The 16425-nt window shown below is 35.4% G+C and overlaps 1 protein-coding gene across 1 annotated transcript in view; it reads right to left on the minus strand.

The window, feature by feature from the left end:
* The window catches only part of LOC126236653 (ionotropic receptor 25a), a 485919-nt gene that overhangs the window by 133039 nt on the left and 336455 nt on the right, over positions 1-16425 (minus strand). The window contains exon 14 of the mRNA XM_049946121.1: positions 11820-12019. Within this exon, the coding sequence (XP_049802078.1) occupies positions 11820-12019 (200 nt within the window). The remainder of the gene's footprint in view (positions 1-11819; positions 12020-16425) is intronic.

A 16425-nucleotide genomic window follows, 5' to 3' on the forward strand; every position in this document is an offset into this window, starting at 1 on the left:
GTTAATCATATTTGTTTCATGGATTGTAATATCTTTTATGGGTACAGTATTTGCTGTGGTACCATATGTTTTCTGTGGTTCTACAGTTATCCTTGACATTCTGTATCTCAGTTATACGAGTCACAATATTTCACTGGTAGCTGTCGATGTGTATCATAACATGCCCTGTAGTATGGTATTCATCTGTAGTGTGATATATGAAATGTAAAAGTCATATAATTTTTTGCTTTGTAAGTACTCCTTTTTGATTATCTGATGTTCAGTACTTGATGGCTATGGATTTTTTGTGAATTGTTTGTCAGTAGTGTGTATTGTTTGCTTCTGTCTGTTTGGTATAGCCCCTGGACGATGGTTGAAAACTGAAACCAGTTGGAATAAGTGTATAAAATTCAATACAGCAAAGTTAACACTCATTTCCTAAAATATTAGACTGATGCCTAAAACAAAAGTTTAAAAAAATCTGTCAATGGTGCAGAGACATGCTAAGTATACAGATGCAAAGGTTTTTAACCTTCATCCCATAGAGATTAAAAACTTATGGAACATTAAACCACTTTTTAAAACTAAGCTATCTCAATTTTCTTGACTCATTCATTCCACTATGTTCAGGAATTTGCGAAAAGGTAAGATACAGCCAAACAGTTTCATGATTGTCAAATGTTAATACAAGTATTTCATGTAGATTAGGTTATCTCATTCATCACTGTGAAGTGTGGATACATATCTTTATTAATTTAGCGCTGCTGAACTAATTGCCCAGTGGTATGACAATGACTATACCCACAGTACTGTCTGAACACATCACTATTTGTATCTAAAAAGAATTATTTAATGTAAGCAAAGTAATTATATATAATCATAACATCAACAGACTGAACTGCATGTTAGTGCACATACCATGGTTTGAGAATGATAGCTTTCCCAAGCCTATTATAAAAAAAGCTGTGGAACATTGGCATCAGAGGCACTGCTCATGACCTAATAAAATCTTACATGAGTAAACAAGAACAGTTTGTGGTACTGCGGAAAACTGAAAGTGGTGTTCACAAATCCAAAATCACTAATATAAAATATGGAGTACCACAGGACTCAGTACTGGGTCCTCTTCTGTTTTTGATTTATGTAAATGAGATAAGATATTGCACTCAAGACTTCCAAAACAGTTCTGTGTATGGATGATAGATCTATTGTTTATAAATCATTTAATGAACTAGAGACCCACTGTAATAACACGACAAATGAAATTGTTAAGCACTTTAGTGAAAGCCAGTTAAATGCAAGCAAATTCCTCAGTTTAACAATTCAAAGCAACCTAAAATGGGACACACACGTTGACACTTTAGCATGTAAGTTGTCAAGGAATATATTTGCAATTAATGTGATTAGCAAGTTCTGCAAAGACACTCTTGTCCTAAAGACTGCATACAATGCTCTCTTTTTCTCTCACCTGAATTATGGAATAGAAATTTCGGGAGCAACAACCAAAGAAAATCTAAATAAGCTGTTGCTACTTCAAAAAAGGGCTATAAGAATCATCTGTGGAGCACAATATAAAGAATCATGCCATGGTTTGTTTACAAAAACTGGTGCACTAACTATAGCAAAAATGTACATTCTAAAAGCCATATTACTTTTTAAAAGACTGCAGCCCAACATTTGTTCTAATTTGTATCAGTACAATACAAATGAAGAAAAATTTTACATCATCTGCCATAGAACAGCACTCTATGAAAAGGGTCCACAATCCACTGCCCAGAAACGTTACAACCCTACACACAATGAAGCTTAAATTTCAGCTAAAGAAATTTCTGTTACAAAATCCATTTTACACTAGAGGAATACCATATATACATGCAGAATAAGTGATTAAAAAAAATTGAGCAAACCATTTATTTGTAATTTAATCATTTTGTTAATCAATGATGATGTATTCAAAAGAATTTATTGTTATGCTGTGTATCAAGAATTATAGCCTGTTTTTATACATATGCAATAAATCATTCGATGTTGGAAAGAGTATTATTATTATTATTATTAAGAATGAAGATAACAATTTTTCAAATGTTAATATAAGTGTTTTATACAGATGCTGTTATTTTCATTGAGGCAATGTGTGTGTATATGCATTTTTACTTTAATTATATCACTGAAATGATTGCCCCAGTACTTGTAGTATGTCATCAATTATCTCTGTGAAGCTATTGTAAGCCTGGTACTATGGTTTTACAGTAGAACCCCTATTTTTTTTTAATGTTTCTGTAGGGACCAGAATTTTTCAACATTAAATGGGGGTTTACCTTAAATCGAGGTTTCGATAGAAAGCAAACCTTTTCCAGAACTCTTTGCCGTATTGACATGAATTGCAACAACACACATAATTTACACAATAACAATAATAACGCAAGGAGATACCTACCCTATACATTATATTGTAATTGCAAATTTTTTGTAGCACTAATACAGTAGTCAAAGAGCGTAGTTTCCCAGCACAGTACAAAATTAAAAAATCCACAAAATATTTACACAATTACAGTAATATAATGAATTGAGTTCCTTTTCCTATATACAACACATATTTACACAACTTTTACAGTGTCTCATTTTTTGAAATACCTGTAATCAAAGTTGGTAGTCTGCTTTTTAGCACTGTTGGATTTTAGGTTCAAAATGTCCATCTCCAATTGATTTACTCTGTCTATAACAGGGTTGTCCACTTTAAATGCTGTTACAAATCTCCGGACAATGTCTATGCTGGCAATAGCTTCACTTAATGATGGTGTTTGCATTTCTTCATTCCTAACATCATCTTCTTCTTCGATATCTTCATCATTCTGCTTTACTGCATCTTCACAGATTTCCTCAACATCTGATGTGAGTGAGCAAACCGATATATAGCTGGATTCTCCATGCAGTACACAGTAACACACAAACTGATGCAAACTTGCATGAACTGATGCTATTCTGTAATGCTGCTACAAAAACGGACAGAGCTCGGCCACGTGCAAGCATGCAAAGCAGTGTGAGTATTAGCACACTGTACATTGTTAGTCTTCAGCCGCGGTCGGCTAAGTTCAAGCTTGCCCATGCATGTAGCAAGGAATCGATATGGAAGATGATCTATCGTATCCAATATAAATGCTGGGGTTCATAGGTTCTTAAAGCCTGTATTACACGATGCTTGCATTTGGAGGCAAAGCATACAAAAGTTCTGGAAAATCCTGCTAGAAGCCGCCACAAGTACTGTAGTTACCATATTTATCCGACTGCAAGCTGACCCTGAATGCAAGGGGGAGGGTGGGGGATGGGGTGGGGGTGGAGGGGTGGGGGGTGGGGGGGGGGGGGAGTTGCCCCGATTTCATGCCGCACTTAAAAGTGAAAGATATGGCTCATAATATGATGGATGGAGTGTTAAGTGGCCTTACCTCTCAGGTATATGGGACACTTAAAATTACAATTACATCGCAAAACACTGACAACAGCGAAAATTCATGATATCTATCGAAATACAGTATTCCAGATCTACACGCATGTGAGCTGTGACATTGCAGGCGAGCTCGCTGCACTGCATACTGGAACACAGTCATGATTTTTCATGTTTTATTATTAACGCTAGTGACTCTTTGTTGCTACTTTGTAAAAAGCATCATCCTCTGTGCCATCAAATGCATTAGAATTACAGTATTTTTTTAATGTGTGATGAAGAATTTCACTTGGGAGACATTTCCAAGATTGACTAATGCACACACACACACTTGAGACAAGCTTGCACACATAACTTTACAGAAGCTCTCCTGTGAGCTTCTGTAAAGTTTGGAAGGTAGGAGACGAGATACTGGCAGAAGTAAAGCTGTGAGTACCGGGCGTGAGTCGTGCTTCGGTAGCTCAGATGGTAGAGCACTTGCCCGTGAAAGGCAAAGTCCCAAGTTCGAATCTCGGTCGGGTACACAGTTTTAATCTGCCAGGAAGTTTCATATCAGCACACACTCCGCTGCAGAGTGAAAATCTCATTCTGGAAAGACCAGAATGTTACCCTGTTCAAATATCCAACTGCTTCAATAATTTTTTTTTAAATGTAGCTAAATCTAATGTAAATATGTCTACTTATAAGGATAATGTGCAGTTCTTTGGCCTTACTCAAAATTCTGAACAGCGTCCTGCATTTACAAATGTTACACCAAAAGATGTAGAAGGTGTTATACATCCCTGAAAAACAAAAATTCTGCAGGATGGGATGGTATACCAACTAAAGTAATTAAAATGGTGTTTAAAATAATATCACATCCTCTGACAGAAATAATTAATCAATCGTTTGAGCAAGGATGATTCACAGGGTTACTGAAATATGCCAAAGTAAGACCAGTTCACAAAAGAGGCCCAAAAGAAGAAATGGGAAATTACTGACCTGTTTCTACCCTGTCAGTTTTCTCTCAGTTATTTGAAAAGCTTGCTGCAACATAGATATTAAATTTTACCTCAAAATTTAATATCATTAATAAAAATCAATTTGGTTTCCAAAAAGGAAAAAGTACCTTAGATGCAATAAACACATTTGTTGAAAGAATTAGCTCCTCATTGGATAACAGCAGCAAAGTTGCAGATATATTCTGTTACCTAAGCAAAGCATTCGATTCAGTGAATCACTCCATGCTGCTCTATAAATTAAGATCTAACTCTACAAATTACTCATCGAAATGGTAAACTAGGTGTTCCCCAAGACTCAGTTTTGGGATCAATTATCTTCCTGTTTTATATAAATGATTTACCCTTGAACATCAAAGCAAAGTCAGTACTATTTGCAGATGACACTCCGGTGCTGATTGGGGGGGGGGGGGGGGGGGAAGGTCTGCTGAAATTGCTGACTGTGTTGTAAACACTTTGGATTCTCTGGAAGCCTGGTTTCAATTAAATGGTCTGAAACTAAATATTACAAAAACACAACTCATACAGTTTAAAATAAAACAATCTAAACCAAGTGAGATCTATGTCCTACATAAAAGTGTGAAGATAGAACCAGCAAGCACAGTGAAATTCTTAGAACTAAACTTGGATGAAATTTAAGCTGGCAGGCACACTCAGAATATTTAGGTAACAAACTATATAGCCACTCTTTTGCCATGGCAACGTTTCATGATGTAATAGACATGGACAGCTGAAAAATTATGTACCATAGTTACTTCGAATCTGTCATGAGGTATGGCATAATTTTTTAAGGTAATTCAGGTTATATGGTACAGATATTAAAACTTCAAAATCATTAGGAAGATGTGTGCCGCACATCCAAGAACCTCATGTTGCCCATTGTTTAAAAAACTAAATATATTATCTGTCCCCTCACTATACATTTTTGAAATTCTAATTTTCCTGTACAGTAAACCTGAAGTTTCCAAAGAATTTCACTTCAAACACACTGACACAAACACATTATTGTGGCCAAGATAGACACGAAGCCCACACCTACTACAGTAGCGCAAGTTTATATGCCAACTAGCTCTGCAGATGATAAAGAAATTGAAGAAATGTATGATGAAATAAAAAAAATTATTCAGATAGTGAAGGGAGACGAAAATTTAATAATCATGGGTGACTGGAATTCGGTAGTAGGAAAAGGGAGAGAAGGAAATGTAGTAGGTGAATATGGATTGGGGCTAAGAAATGAAAGAGGAAGCCGCCTGATAGACACAAAGCACAACTTCATCATAGCTAACACTTGGTTCAAGAATCATAAAAGAAGGTTGTATACATGGAAGAAGCCTGGAGATACTGACAGGTTTCAGATAGATTATATAATGGTAAGACAGAGATTTAGGAACCAGGTTTTAAATTGTAAGACATTTCCAGGGGCAGATGTGGACTCTGACCACAATCTATTGGTTATGAAATGTAGATTAAAACTGAAGAAACTGCAAAAAGGTGGGAATTTAAGGAGATGGGTCCTGGGTAAACTGACTAAACCAGAGGTTGTACAGAGTTTCAGGGAGAGCATAAGGGAACAATTGACAGGAATGGGGGAAAGAAATACAGTAGAAGAAGAATGGGTAGCTTTGAGAGATGAAGTAGTGAAGGCAGCAGAGGATCTAGTAGGTAAAAAGACGAGGGCTTGTAGAAATCCTTGGGTAACAGAAGAAATATTGAATTTAATTGATGAAAGGAGAAAATATAAAAATGCAGTAAATGAAGCAGGCAAAAAGGAATACAAACGTCTCAAAAATGAGATCGACAGGAAGTGCAAAATGGCTAAGCAGGGATAGCTAGAGGACAAATGTAAGGATGTAGAGGCTTATCTCACGAGGGGGTAAGATAGATACTGATACTTTAATTGATGAAAGGAGAAAATATAAAAATGCAGTAAATGAAGCAGGCAAAAAGGCATACAAACTTCTCAAAAATGAGATTGACAGGAAGTGCAAAATGGCTAAGCAGGGATGGCTAGAGGACAAATGTAAGGATGTAGAGGCTTATCTCACTAGGGGTAAGATAGATACTGATACAGGAAAATTAAAGAGACCTTTGGAGAAAAGAGAACCACTTGTATGAATATCAAGGGCTTAGATGGAAACCCAGTTCCAAGCAAAGTAGGGAAAGCAGAAAGGTGGACTGAGTATATAGAGGGTCTATACAAGGGCGATGTACTTGAGGACAATAGTATGGAAATGGAAGAGGATGTACATGAAGATGAAATGGGAGATACGATACTGCGTGAAGAGTTTGACAGAACACTGAAAGATCTGAGTCGAAACAAGGCCCCGGGAGTTGACAAAATTCCATTAGAACTACTGACAGCTTTGGGAGAGCCAGTCCTGACAAAACTCTACCATCTGGTGAGCAAGATGTATGAGACAGGCGAAATACTGTCAGACTTCAAGAAGAATATAATAATTCCAATCCCAAAGAAAGCAGGTGCTGACAGATGTGAAAATTACCGAACTATCAGTTTAATAAGTCACGGATACAAAATACTAATGCGAATTCTTTACAGGCGAATGGAAAAACTGGTAGAAACCGACCTCGGGGAAGATCAGTTTGGATTCCGTAGAAATATTGGAATACGTGAGGCAATACTGACTCTATGACTTATCTTAGAAGCTTGATTAAGGAAACGCAAACCTACATTTATAGCATTTGTAGACTTAGAGAAAGCTTTTGATAATGTTGACTGGAATACTCTCTTTCAAATTTTAAAGGTGGCAGGGGTCAAATACAGGGAGCGAAAGGCTATTTACAATTTGTACAGAAACCAGATGGCAGTTATAAGAGTCGAGGGGCATGAAAGGGAAGCAGTGGTTGGGAAGGGAGTGAGACAGGGTTGTAGCCTATCCCCAATGTTATTCAATCAGTATATTGAGCAAGCAGTGAAGGAAACAAAAGAAAAATTCAGAGTAAGTATTAAAATCCATGGAGAAGAAATAAAAACTTTAAGGTTCGCCGATGATATTGTAATTCTGTCAGAGACAGCAAAGGACTTAGAAGAGCAATTGAACTGAATGGATAGTGTCTTGAAAGGAGAATATAAGACGAATATCAACAAAGAAAACGAGGGCAATGGAATGTAGTCAAATTAAGTCAGGTGACGCTGAGGGAATTAGATTAGGAAATGAGACTCTTAAAGTAGTAAAGGAGTTTTGCTATTTGGGGAGCAAAATAACTGATGATGGTCAAAGTAGAGAGGATATCAAATCTAGACTGGCAATGGCAAGGAAAGTGTTTCTGAAGAAGAGAAATTTGTTAACATTTAGTATAGATTTAAGTGTCAGGAAGTCGTTTCTGAAAGTATTTGTATGGAGTGTAGCCATGTTTGGAAGTGAAACATGGACGATAACTAGTTTGGACAAGATGAGAATAGAAGCTTTCAAAATGTGGTGCTACAGAAGAATGCTGAAGATTAGATGGGTAGATCACATAACTAATGAGGAGGTATTGAATAGGATTGGGGAGAAGAGAAGTTTGTGGCACAACTTGACTAGAAGAAGGGATCGACTGGTAGGACATGTTCTGAGGCATCAAGGGATCACCAATTTAGTATTGGAGGGCAGCGTGGAGGGTAAAAATTGTAGAGGGAGACCAAGAGATGAATACACTAAACAGAATCAGAAGGATGTAGGTTGCAGTAGGTACTGGGAGATGAAGAAGCTTGCACAGGATAGAGTAGCATGGAGAGCTGCATCAAACCAGTCTCAGGACTGAAGACCACAACAACAACAACACACTGACACAACTAGGCCAAAACAAAATTTTATGCTCCCTCCACACTGATTAATACTATATTCTATACCTCCTCAATACATGAGCATGAAAATATACAATAAATTAAAGGGTTACAATATTCTGAGCATGGTAATTGGTCCTGTATAGAAAAAATTACATGAACTCTTAGTGGGAAAATGTTATTATTCAGTGGAGGAGTTTATGAATGATGAGGTGATAAATTAAACAGGGCAACCAACAACTCTATATAAATAAAATAAAATAAAACAAAAATAGTACAAAATTGTAAAAGTATTGTACTGCTAAAATATTGTTTGATAACTGTACTTGTTATTATTTTTAAGTCTGTAAACTAAATCCCTTAAATTATATATTGACATGTATCCAGTACAACAGATCACATAATCTGAATATTGTATGTTATGAGATGAAATAACTCAAATCAAATCAAATATAAATATGTCTTGTGCTTCAACTGTGAATCAATAAGAACATTGCAAGAACAATGAAAGCTGGCTTGTAAAGGAGTTATGTATAAGTAACTGGGGAACAATGGTAGTCATGATGATGAAGGTCAGGTTTAAGGATAAATTATTGCAATGAACAACAGCAGACATTTCAATGTAGTCTCTCAGTCAATTCCTTTTGGCATTATGAATAATATGTCTAGTATGTACAGAAGACAGAACAGCTGATGCTGATTAAGTCTATGAAAAGTATTTAAGTGAAAACAATCACTGTAACATGAATTGCATGATCTGGAATATACTCACAAGAAAAAAATCTATATTATTAAACAAGAAAACCTGTGCATGGTCACCCAGCACCAGTTGCAGGTTGTCTATCTAACACCTTCCAGGGGTGACAAAATCTTGATTTTCAATATTTTATGTAATTGTTGACCAATATTACTAAATTAAAATTCTGTCATAATCTACTCGATAAGAAGAATAATCTTATGTTTAAGATTTAACATGATAAGACAAGTATTACAGTTAGAAACTGCATATATGTCTTGAGGTAGCACACCTCAAAGCACACAAATACATAGACTTTGTTTCATCTAGTGGTAGAGAATGAGAGCAGTTAGCAACTTCAACAAGCGTTAAACATAATTTGAAGTCTTTAAGAAACTCCTTACTGACACATGTGAAGACATCACTAGTTGCAAACTATATAAGAGGTTTTTTTCTGTTTTATTTCTTGCTTTCTTTCTTTCTTTCTTTCTTTTTTTTTTTTTTTGTAGTTGAACGTGAATTTATGGTGGTATAGGATAGTGTTTATTTTGTTCTATAATGTAATGAGTAACTAATTGTTGAAAATAATAATATGGAACTCATATTATTTCCCTTTTGGACATTAGTAATTAGGTTTTCTTGTTTACTGAATATGTAAAATATTCTGATTCTTTGTTTTTCATTTGTTCCTTTAATTTTGATTGGAATGACTTTGTAAAGTTACATGTTTGCTGAGATACTGTAAAAGCAGAGCAAGAGAGATCAGAATATTGATTGAGAGGGTTGAATATTGTCAGTAGAACATGTGTTGCACTAATGTTTGAACTGAAATGGTGGAAGGAGGTCAAAAGCATGCTGATCATGTTGTGTCATGAAACAACTGGTGCAAATGAAACTGATTAATGATGAGATACATTTCTGCTCCTTCCTATAATAGAATGTAAAAAGGTTTAAAATGGACAGACTGTGTAAAACAGACTGTGTAAAACCACCAAATGAACTGTGTCGCATAACTACAACAATATAGGCTATGGACAGATGACATTGTAGTTACGGTGTTCTGAAAAGAACTGTGTCTGTGCCATGTGCATTTTAAATACTTTATAATTTCAATGTTCACGTCGTTGCTGACTACCATGTGCATGAACCATTAATTGTTCCACAGATGTATAAAAACTGTTTATTATGAGTGTGCTTGTTACTGCCAACAGTGGCTAGTTCGCAGTCATGTTATTCTTGTGATCAATGAACAGACTGCAATTCTGCAATAAAAATAACATTAAAACCCTCTACTGAACTATGTTACTTCAGTGTTGTGCATGAGAGACATAATAATTCACTCATGCAAAGGTGAATGCAACAGCCAATGACAGCAGACCTGCTTACACCTGGTTGGTGCAACACACGCAGATGCAAGTAACATAATAACAAGTGTCAGACTAAGCGCTTGTGTGTTCACTTGGAAGTAAATGTCCTATGCCACATCATCATAGCCATATATACATGCAGTTGTACCATAATTAACTGTGTATGCAAAGATAAACGTTAGGCAAAATGGTCAAACGTTTGTTAGTAGAAATCAGAGAGGTCCCCCCCAAGCCCCCCTCCCCCGTACCACATCAGATTTGCAACGAGCAGGATTGATTCAGTGTTTTATGGTAATTTGACAAAAATTTGGTGGCAAGGCTGTGACACAATCACTACATATGGCTTGATTCAAAACTGAACTAGATAACATAGCAGGTTAGGTATCGGTTTTGTTAGCCGTGTGTAGCTGGATCACTACAAACTCTCCATGAAATAGTGAAAGGGAAAGTTTATCAGTTATTACACTTTCACAGTTCATACAGTAGAACTTCAGCATCAGGCTGATGTTTTAATTTATTATTTCTACACTGCCAACACTATTCACAACATATTTGGCAGACAGTATCCAAAAATACCACTGAATGTACCTACAAAATTATATCATTGTACACCACTCAGTCCAGGAGATATAACATAAAACACTGAGATGGGGTAAAAAAAAACTAGCTTTTGCTTAAAAAGAGTGGAATTACCCAGAACTTACTCATCCAGTGTTTGATAATGAGAATATTTAGTGAATTCTAACGAACTTTAAACACAATTTCAAACCTTTTCTAAACCTTTTCTTGCAAATGTTTAGGACATAAACTCATTTGTAAAAGACTCAGATTTCTGAAGCTGTCTTATACTTGGGAGTTAGAATCTTCCTTTAAAGAATCACACACCCAGTTATAAGAGGAAGTGTAGGCTTCAACATATGACATTTCTCTCATACAGTAACCGTAACATTCTAAACATAAAGTAGAAGAATTCTTTAGACAAAACTGATTATAAAGGATTGTGGTGCAGATTAATTCACATATCAAAGAGCAAAAATATGGAAAATATGGTGACAGATTCACAAAAAATGTTTTTTTATGAAATGTAAGATACAGGAACAACCACAAACCAGACAAGCACAAACATGAAGAAACACAGAGAAATTCACTGAAGCTCTAGATAATTAAAAAAAAATAGTTAATGTTAAAAATAGCTGGTCATTGATGCATAGATTACAGAGTTTTAGTAACTTGTTCTTTTTCTTGTATTTTCCTGTAGCTCCAGACAAAATATCTTGAGCAATGACAGCATGAGTCGCAGTTTTAAACGACATTATGTGAGGAGACTACATTTATGTGGAAAGTGAATCATTCACAGTATAAAATAGAAGTTATAAATTTGAAATGAGGAATTCTGAAGTCATCATTTTCTCTGCTAGAGTTTTGTTCATGAGGCAATCAATTGTCGTGTATCACTTATTACCATACTTATTTGCTTGCCAGTATGAAGATGCAATATTTAGATGTAACTTACCTATGAAAGCAAACCCTTCACTTGATGATTTTGAAGCCCTTACTCTTTCTAATGCTTCCTCCATGTTAGCTGGAAATCCAGCCTCAGTCATGGCTTGCAGGATTTTTGTGTATTTGTCACTCACTGGGTAGTCCCACACAGCTAGCTTTGCTCTCTCAACTTCACTTAAGCTGTCATTCAGACTCATATCCTTCCATATCCTATCAGTTTAGCATAAAACAAACAAATTCTTTACAAAGAAAATATGATAGATATTAAAGTTTTTTGTTATTGTTAACACATTAAATTTCAATGAAGCTTTCATGTGTCTGCAGCAATGCATATTTTTAGTTATGCAGATTATATTTACATACACAATCACTGAACTTCATTTACTCTCTCAGAATACAGAGTTTCAGTCTTTTCCTCAACTGCTGTACTTCCTCAAGCCAGGGATGTAAGACATCTTTCAATAAACTGCTTTACTTCTGTTTCCCATGTTAAACTTATTTTTAACACTAGACCAGAAAGTTAAAGCTGCAAGATCCGTATACATATTACCTAATCTCTGAATTTTTCTCTGGCTTTTTTAATTGTTCATTATTTACAACATGTTCCACGAAAATATTTGTAATACTACATGTATGTACTGTGTGTGTGTGTGTGTGTGTGTGTGTGTGTGTGTGTGTGGAATGTAGTGTAATGTTTGGTAATGTTTGTGTTACATAATGATGAGAGAAGGGAGAAGGTGAACCCGGTGCCAGCACATAGCCTACACCTTGCAAATAGCACCAATTTTTGTTCCTGATAATGATAAATGATCTGCTGTCATTTATCAAGTCCACCACTGTGTTGTATGCAGATGATACAACATTTCTTCATGCTAGTGAGGATTTCAAAAGCCTTAAAACTTGTGCAGCAAAGACAATTGACCAAGCATCCTATTGGTTCAAGGCAAATGGGTTCCTGCTGAATGAAAACAAAATACAGCAGATGGTCTGTAGTCTTAGAGACAAGCTTCTGTCAGATGATCCAAGTTATGTCAAACTTTTGGGGGTATACATTGATGATAAATTATCTTGGGGTCAACATGTACAATATATTAGTGGTAAATTGTCAAGAGTTATTTACCTGTTAAGGCGACTTATGGATTGTGTTCCTGAAAAATATGTTAGAACATCCTATTTTTCATTCTTTCAAAGTATAATAACATATGAAATTATTTTGTGGGGGAACTCTAGCTGTGTACATGACATATTAATACTGCAAAAAAAAAGCTATTTGGATAATTACTGGTTCTGCATATAAGGCACACTGTAAACCATTGTTCTGTGAACAGAAAATCATGACTGTTATAAACTTGTACATATACTATGTTCTAATTTATATGAAGAAGAAATTACCAGAAACAAAACCAGAGAAAAAGTACACAGCCACAATACAAGAAGGAATAGGTGCCTCTATATTCCTTACCACAGATTGTCAAAGTCACTCAACAGCTACGAAATCATGGGGTACAAATTATTTAATAATCTTCCTCAATCTGTTCAAGAATTACCTGAACAATTATTCAAACAAACAATTCATGACTGGCTAGTCCTCCACCCATTCTATGACATAAGAGAATTTATCAACTGTAATATAATACTATAATGTTAACAAGAAACCTGTTGTTTCTTTCAAACTATTAATTGTATTTTAGTATGTATATGACGTTGTCTATTGCTGTAATGGCCGAATGACAATAAAATTATTATTATTATTATTATTATTATTATTAATAGGGCCCCCAAGCTTATTGTCCCCATCTAATGGATGGATCAGCATCAACAGTGTCACATGCTCCCCTTGCCAGTCAAGTAATGACAGTGAAAAATTTTTCCACCACCAGGATTTGAACTTGCTTACACCCATGTCAAACACCACCACACAAGTGTACATTAGTGACCTTGGCCATGGAGATGAGTTTTTCTCTGGCTTTCATTATGAGTTCCACTTCAGCTCCTTTATCATAACAGTACCATTTCTGCATAGCTCAATATTTTCCTAGAAAGCTACTACTGTCCTTCTTTGTATGCACTCCAGGTCTGAAATCACTTACGATTGGTATGAGTCGCATTCAGAATTGCAGTACTCCAGTTGAAGCCTTACAAAAGATTTGGCAATGTTTTTACTTCACCTTACTTGGTTAGTCTCTCAAGTTTCTCATTTACTTATGTATCTGTGGAAATATCTCATAGATTCTTTTATGTGTATATGGTGCTAGGATGGAGAACAAGTTAAAAACATACATAAACATACATAACAAAGAACATAGCACAGCTGATTAAAAAGAAGTTACAGGAAAAACAAAAACATAAAACTAGGTCACAACAGAAGCAAAGTGAAAAAAGGTATCGTACACGGATCAGCAATTCTTGTACAATACATAACAAACAATTAGTAAAAATATATGTGAAATAAATCTATATATCTCTGTTAAAAATTCATTTAATGAATAAAAAGTTTCATCAAGTATTATTTTTAAATGATGTACTGTAACTTCATAGGTCTTTGATGTTACCTGGCAATTAAATATTTTAATACTGGAATAAATGGACTACTGTACATAATTTTGTAACCAACTTAGATTCTTGAGATCAGAGTGGAGGTCAGCCTTCCTTCTTGTACTGTGATCATGGTACATTTGATTGGTTTCATAGTACACAGGATTATCCGCTGTGAAGCCCATAATGGAAGAAATATATTCGGAAGTTGTAGTAAGTTCCTTAAAGAGACTGCAACAGGAGGTTCTTATGGGGTACTCTGCACATAATTTGGACGACCTTCTCCTGCAGAAAGAAAACTGTCTTTGATGTAGGTTAATTGCCTTAGAAAATAATTCTGTAGTACATAATAGAGTGGAAGAATCCAAAATAAGTGAACTTTGTGACATGGATGCGTCTGATATGTGAGATTGTCCTAATGGCAAAAATAGCAGAGGATAATCTTTCTGTGGTTTGGAGGATGTGGAGGATGTGGAGGCCCAAGAGTTTAGTGCAGTGTATCCTTTGTATTTGCTGACTGCCATGTACAGTAGGTATATCCTATGGGAATTTGTGATTGGAGCTTACTTTGAACCAGGTTATAAGTCCTGAAAGAATTCAAAAATTGACATCTGAATGTCCCTCGAGATATAAATCTGCAATCAGAGGTTATAAAACAGATTTATTATCTGTCTTGATTGCATGAACATTTTAAAATGACTGGTTTTGCTGGAATATGAATCATACTGAGATCTGTAGACAACACTAAAATGACTAATCTGCAGATACTTTACAAAAATACAAAATGTTACCATACCATAACATGCCATAATCAAAAGTCAGACATGCCAGAATATACCTGATTGTATTGATTAGAAAAGTAATCACTGTGTCTACCATCAAAACTTAGATACTGCATCACACTATTTTATTATGTGATGTAGCATGAAGTACTCTCTCTCTCTCTGGTGTATTTGATGTTGGATTATGGCACAGTATGATAACATTTTGTATTTTTGTAGAGTATTTGCTTATTAGTTATTTTACTGTTGTTTATAGATCTGAAGATGGCTCATGTTGAACTGAAACTGCCCTTCTTAAAAAATAATGCAATCAAAAGATAGATAATGAATGTGTTCTGAAAGGTATTTTTTTTTTTTTGACATCAGCCTCAAACAGTGGACTGTTTGTTCTTAATTGTTGTTGTTTCTTGTTTTAATGTTGTCAAACACAGTGAACGTACATGCTTTATATGACAAAGCTAAGTCATTTATTTGCTGTGTATTAGAAACAGCAGCAGACCAAGGAAAGATCTCTTGGGGACTCCATGGAGTACAGCACCTCAATCACACTCTACCGCTCTAAAGCTCATTTGTTGCTCTCATCCAAAACTCCCTTCTGCTTCCTCTCTTGGGGTAGGAGTTTAGACGGTTTGCCACTGCCCCTCTCATGCCATAGTGGCATGATTTGTTGAGATGTATTTTATAACGTAACAGACAAAAGCCTTAGAGAGATCATAAAATGTTCCAACTGGATTAATTTTTTTATTGCATGATTCCAGTATATCATTTATGACCGAAATTACAGCTTCTGTTGTGAACATAGCTTTCTGGAAACCAATTAGTCTTTCACTGATTATGTCAAAGTTTTTGTGGTGCCTCACAATTCTGGAATACAGTACTTTCTTGAGTACTTTCATGAATGTGATCAAAAGAGAGATGGGACAACAATGTGTGATGTGTTGCGTCTCTCTTTTTGTGGAGAGGTTTCATTATAGCAAGCTTCATTCCATCTGAAAAGACACCCTGATACATAAAAATGCTAAATATGTGGGTCAAAATTTTGCATCACTGATCTGAATAAAATTTTAGAAGTTTACTAGAAATATTATCTATACCTAATTATCCTTTGTTTTTTAAAGAGGCAGTGCTTTTCTTTACTCCATTTATAGTTATGGAGGATATGCTTATCTCACTTATTAGGAAAATGGTGTTTCAGTATTTAAATGTAACTTTCTAAAGAGCCACTGCAACCTATTTGCTCAGCTGCACTTAAGAAACTGTTACAGAAGAGTTTTGCTATTATATCTTGGCTGTTTACAT

This window comes from Schistocerca nitens, chromosome 1, assembly GCF_023898315.1.
Source record: "Schistocerca nitens isolate TAMUIC-IGC-003100 chromosome 1, iqSchNite1.1, whole genome shotgun sequence".
Taxonomy (NCBI): domain Eukaryota; kingdom Metazoa; phylum Arthropoda; class Insecta; order Orthoptera; family Acrididae; genus Schistocerca; species Schistocerca nitens.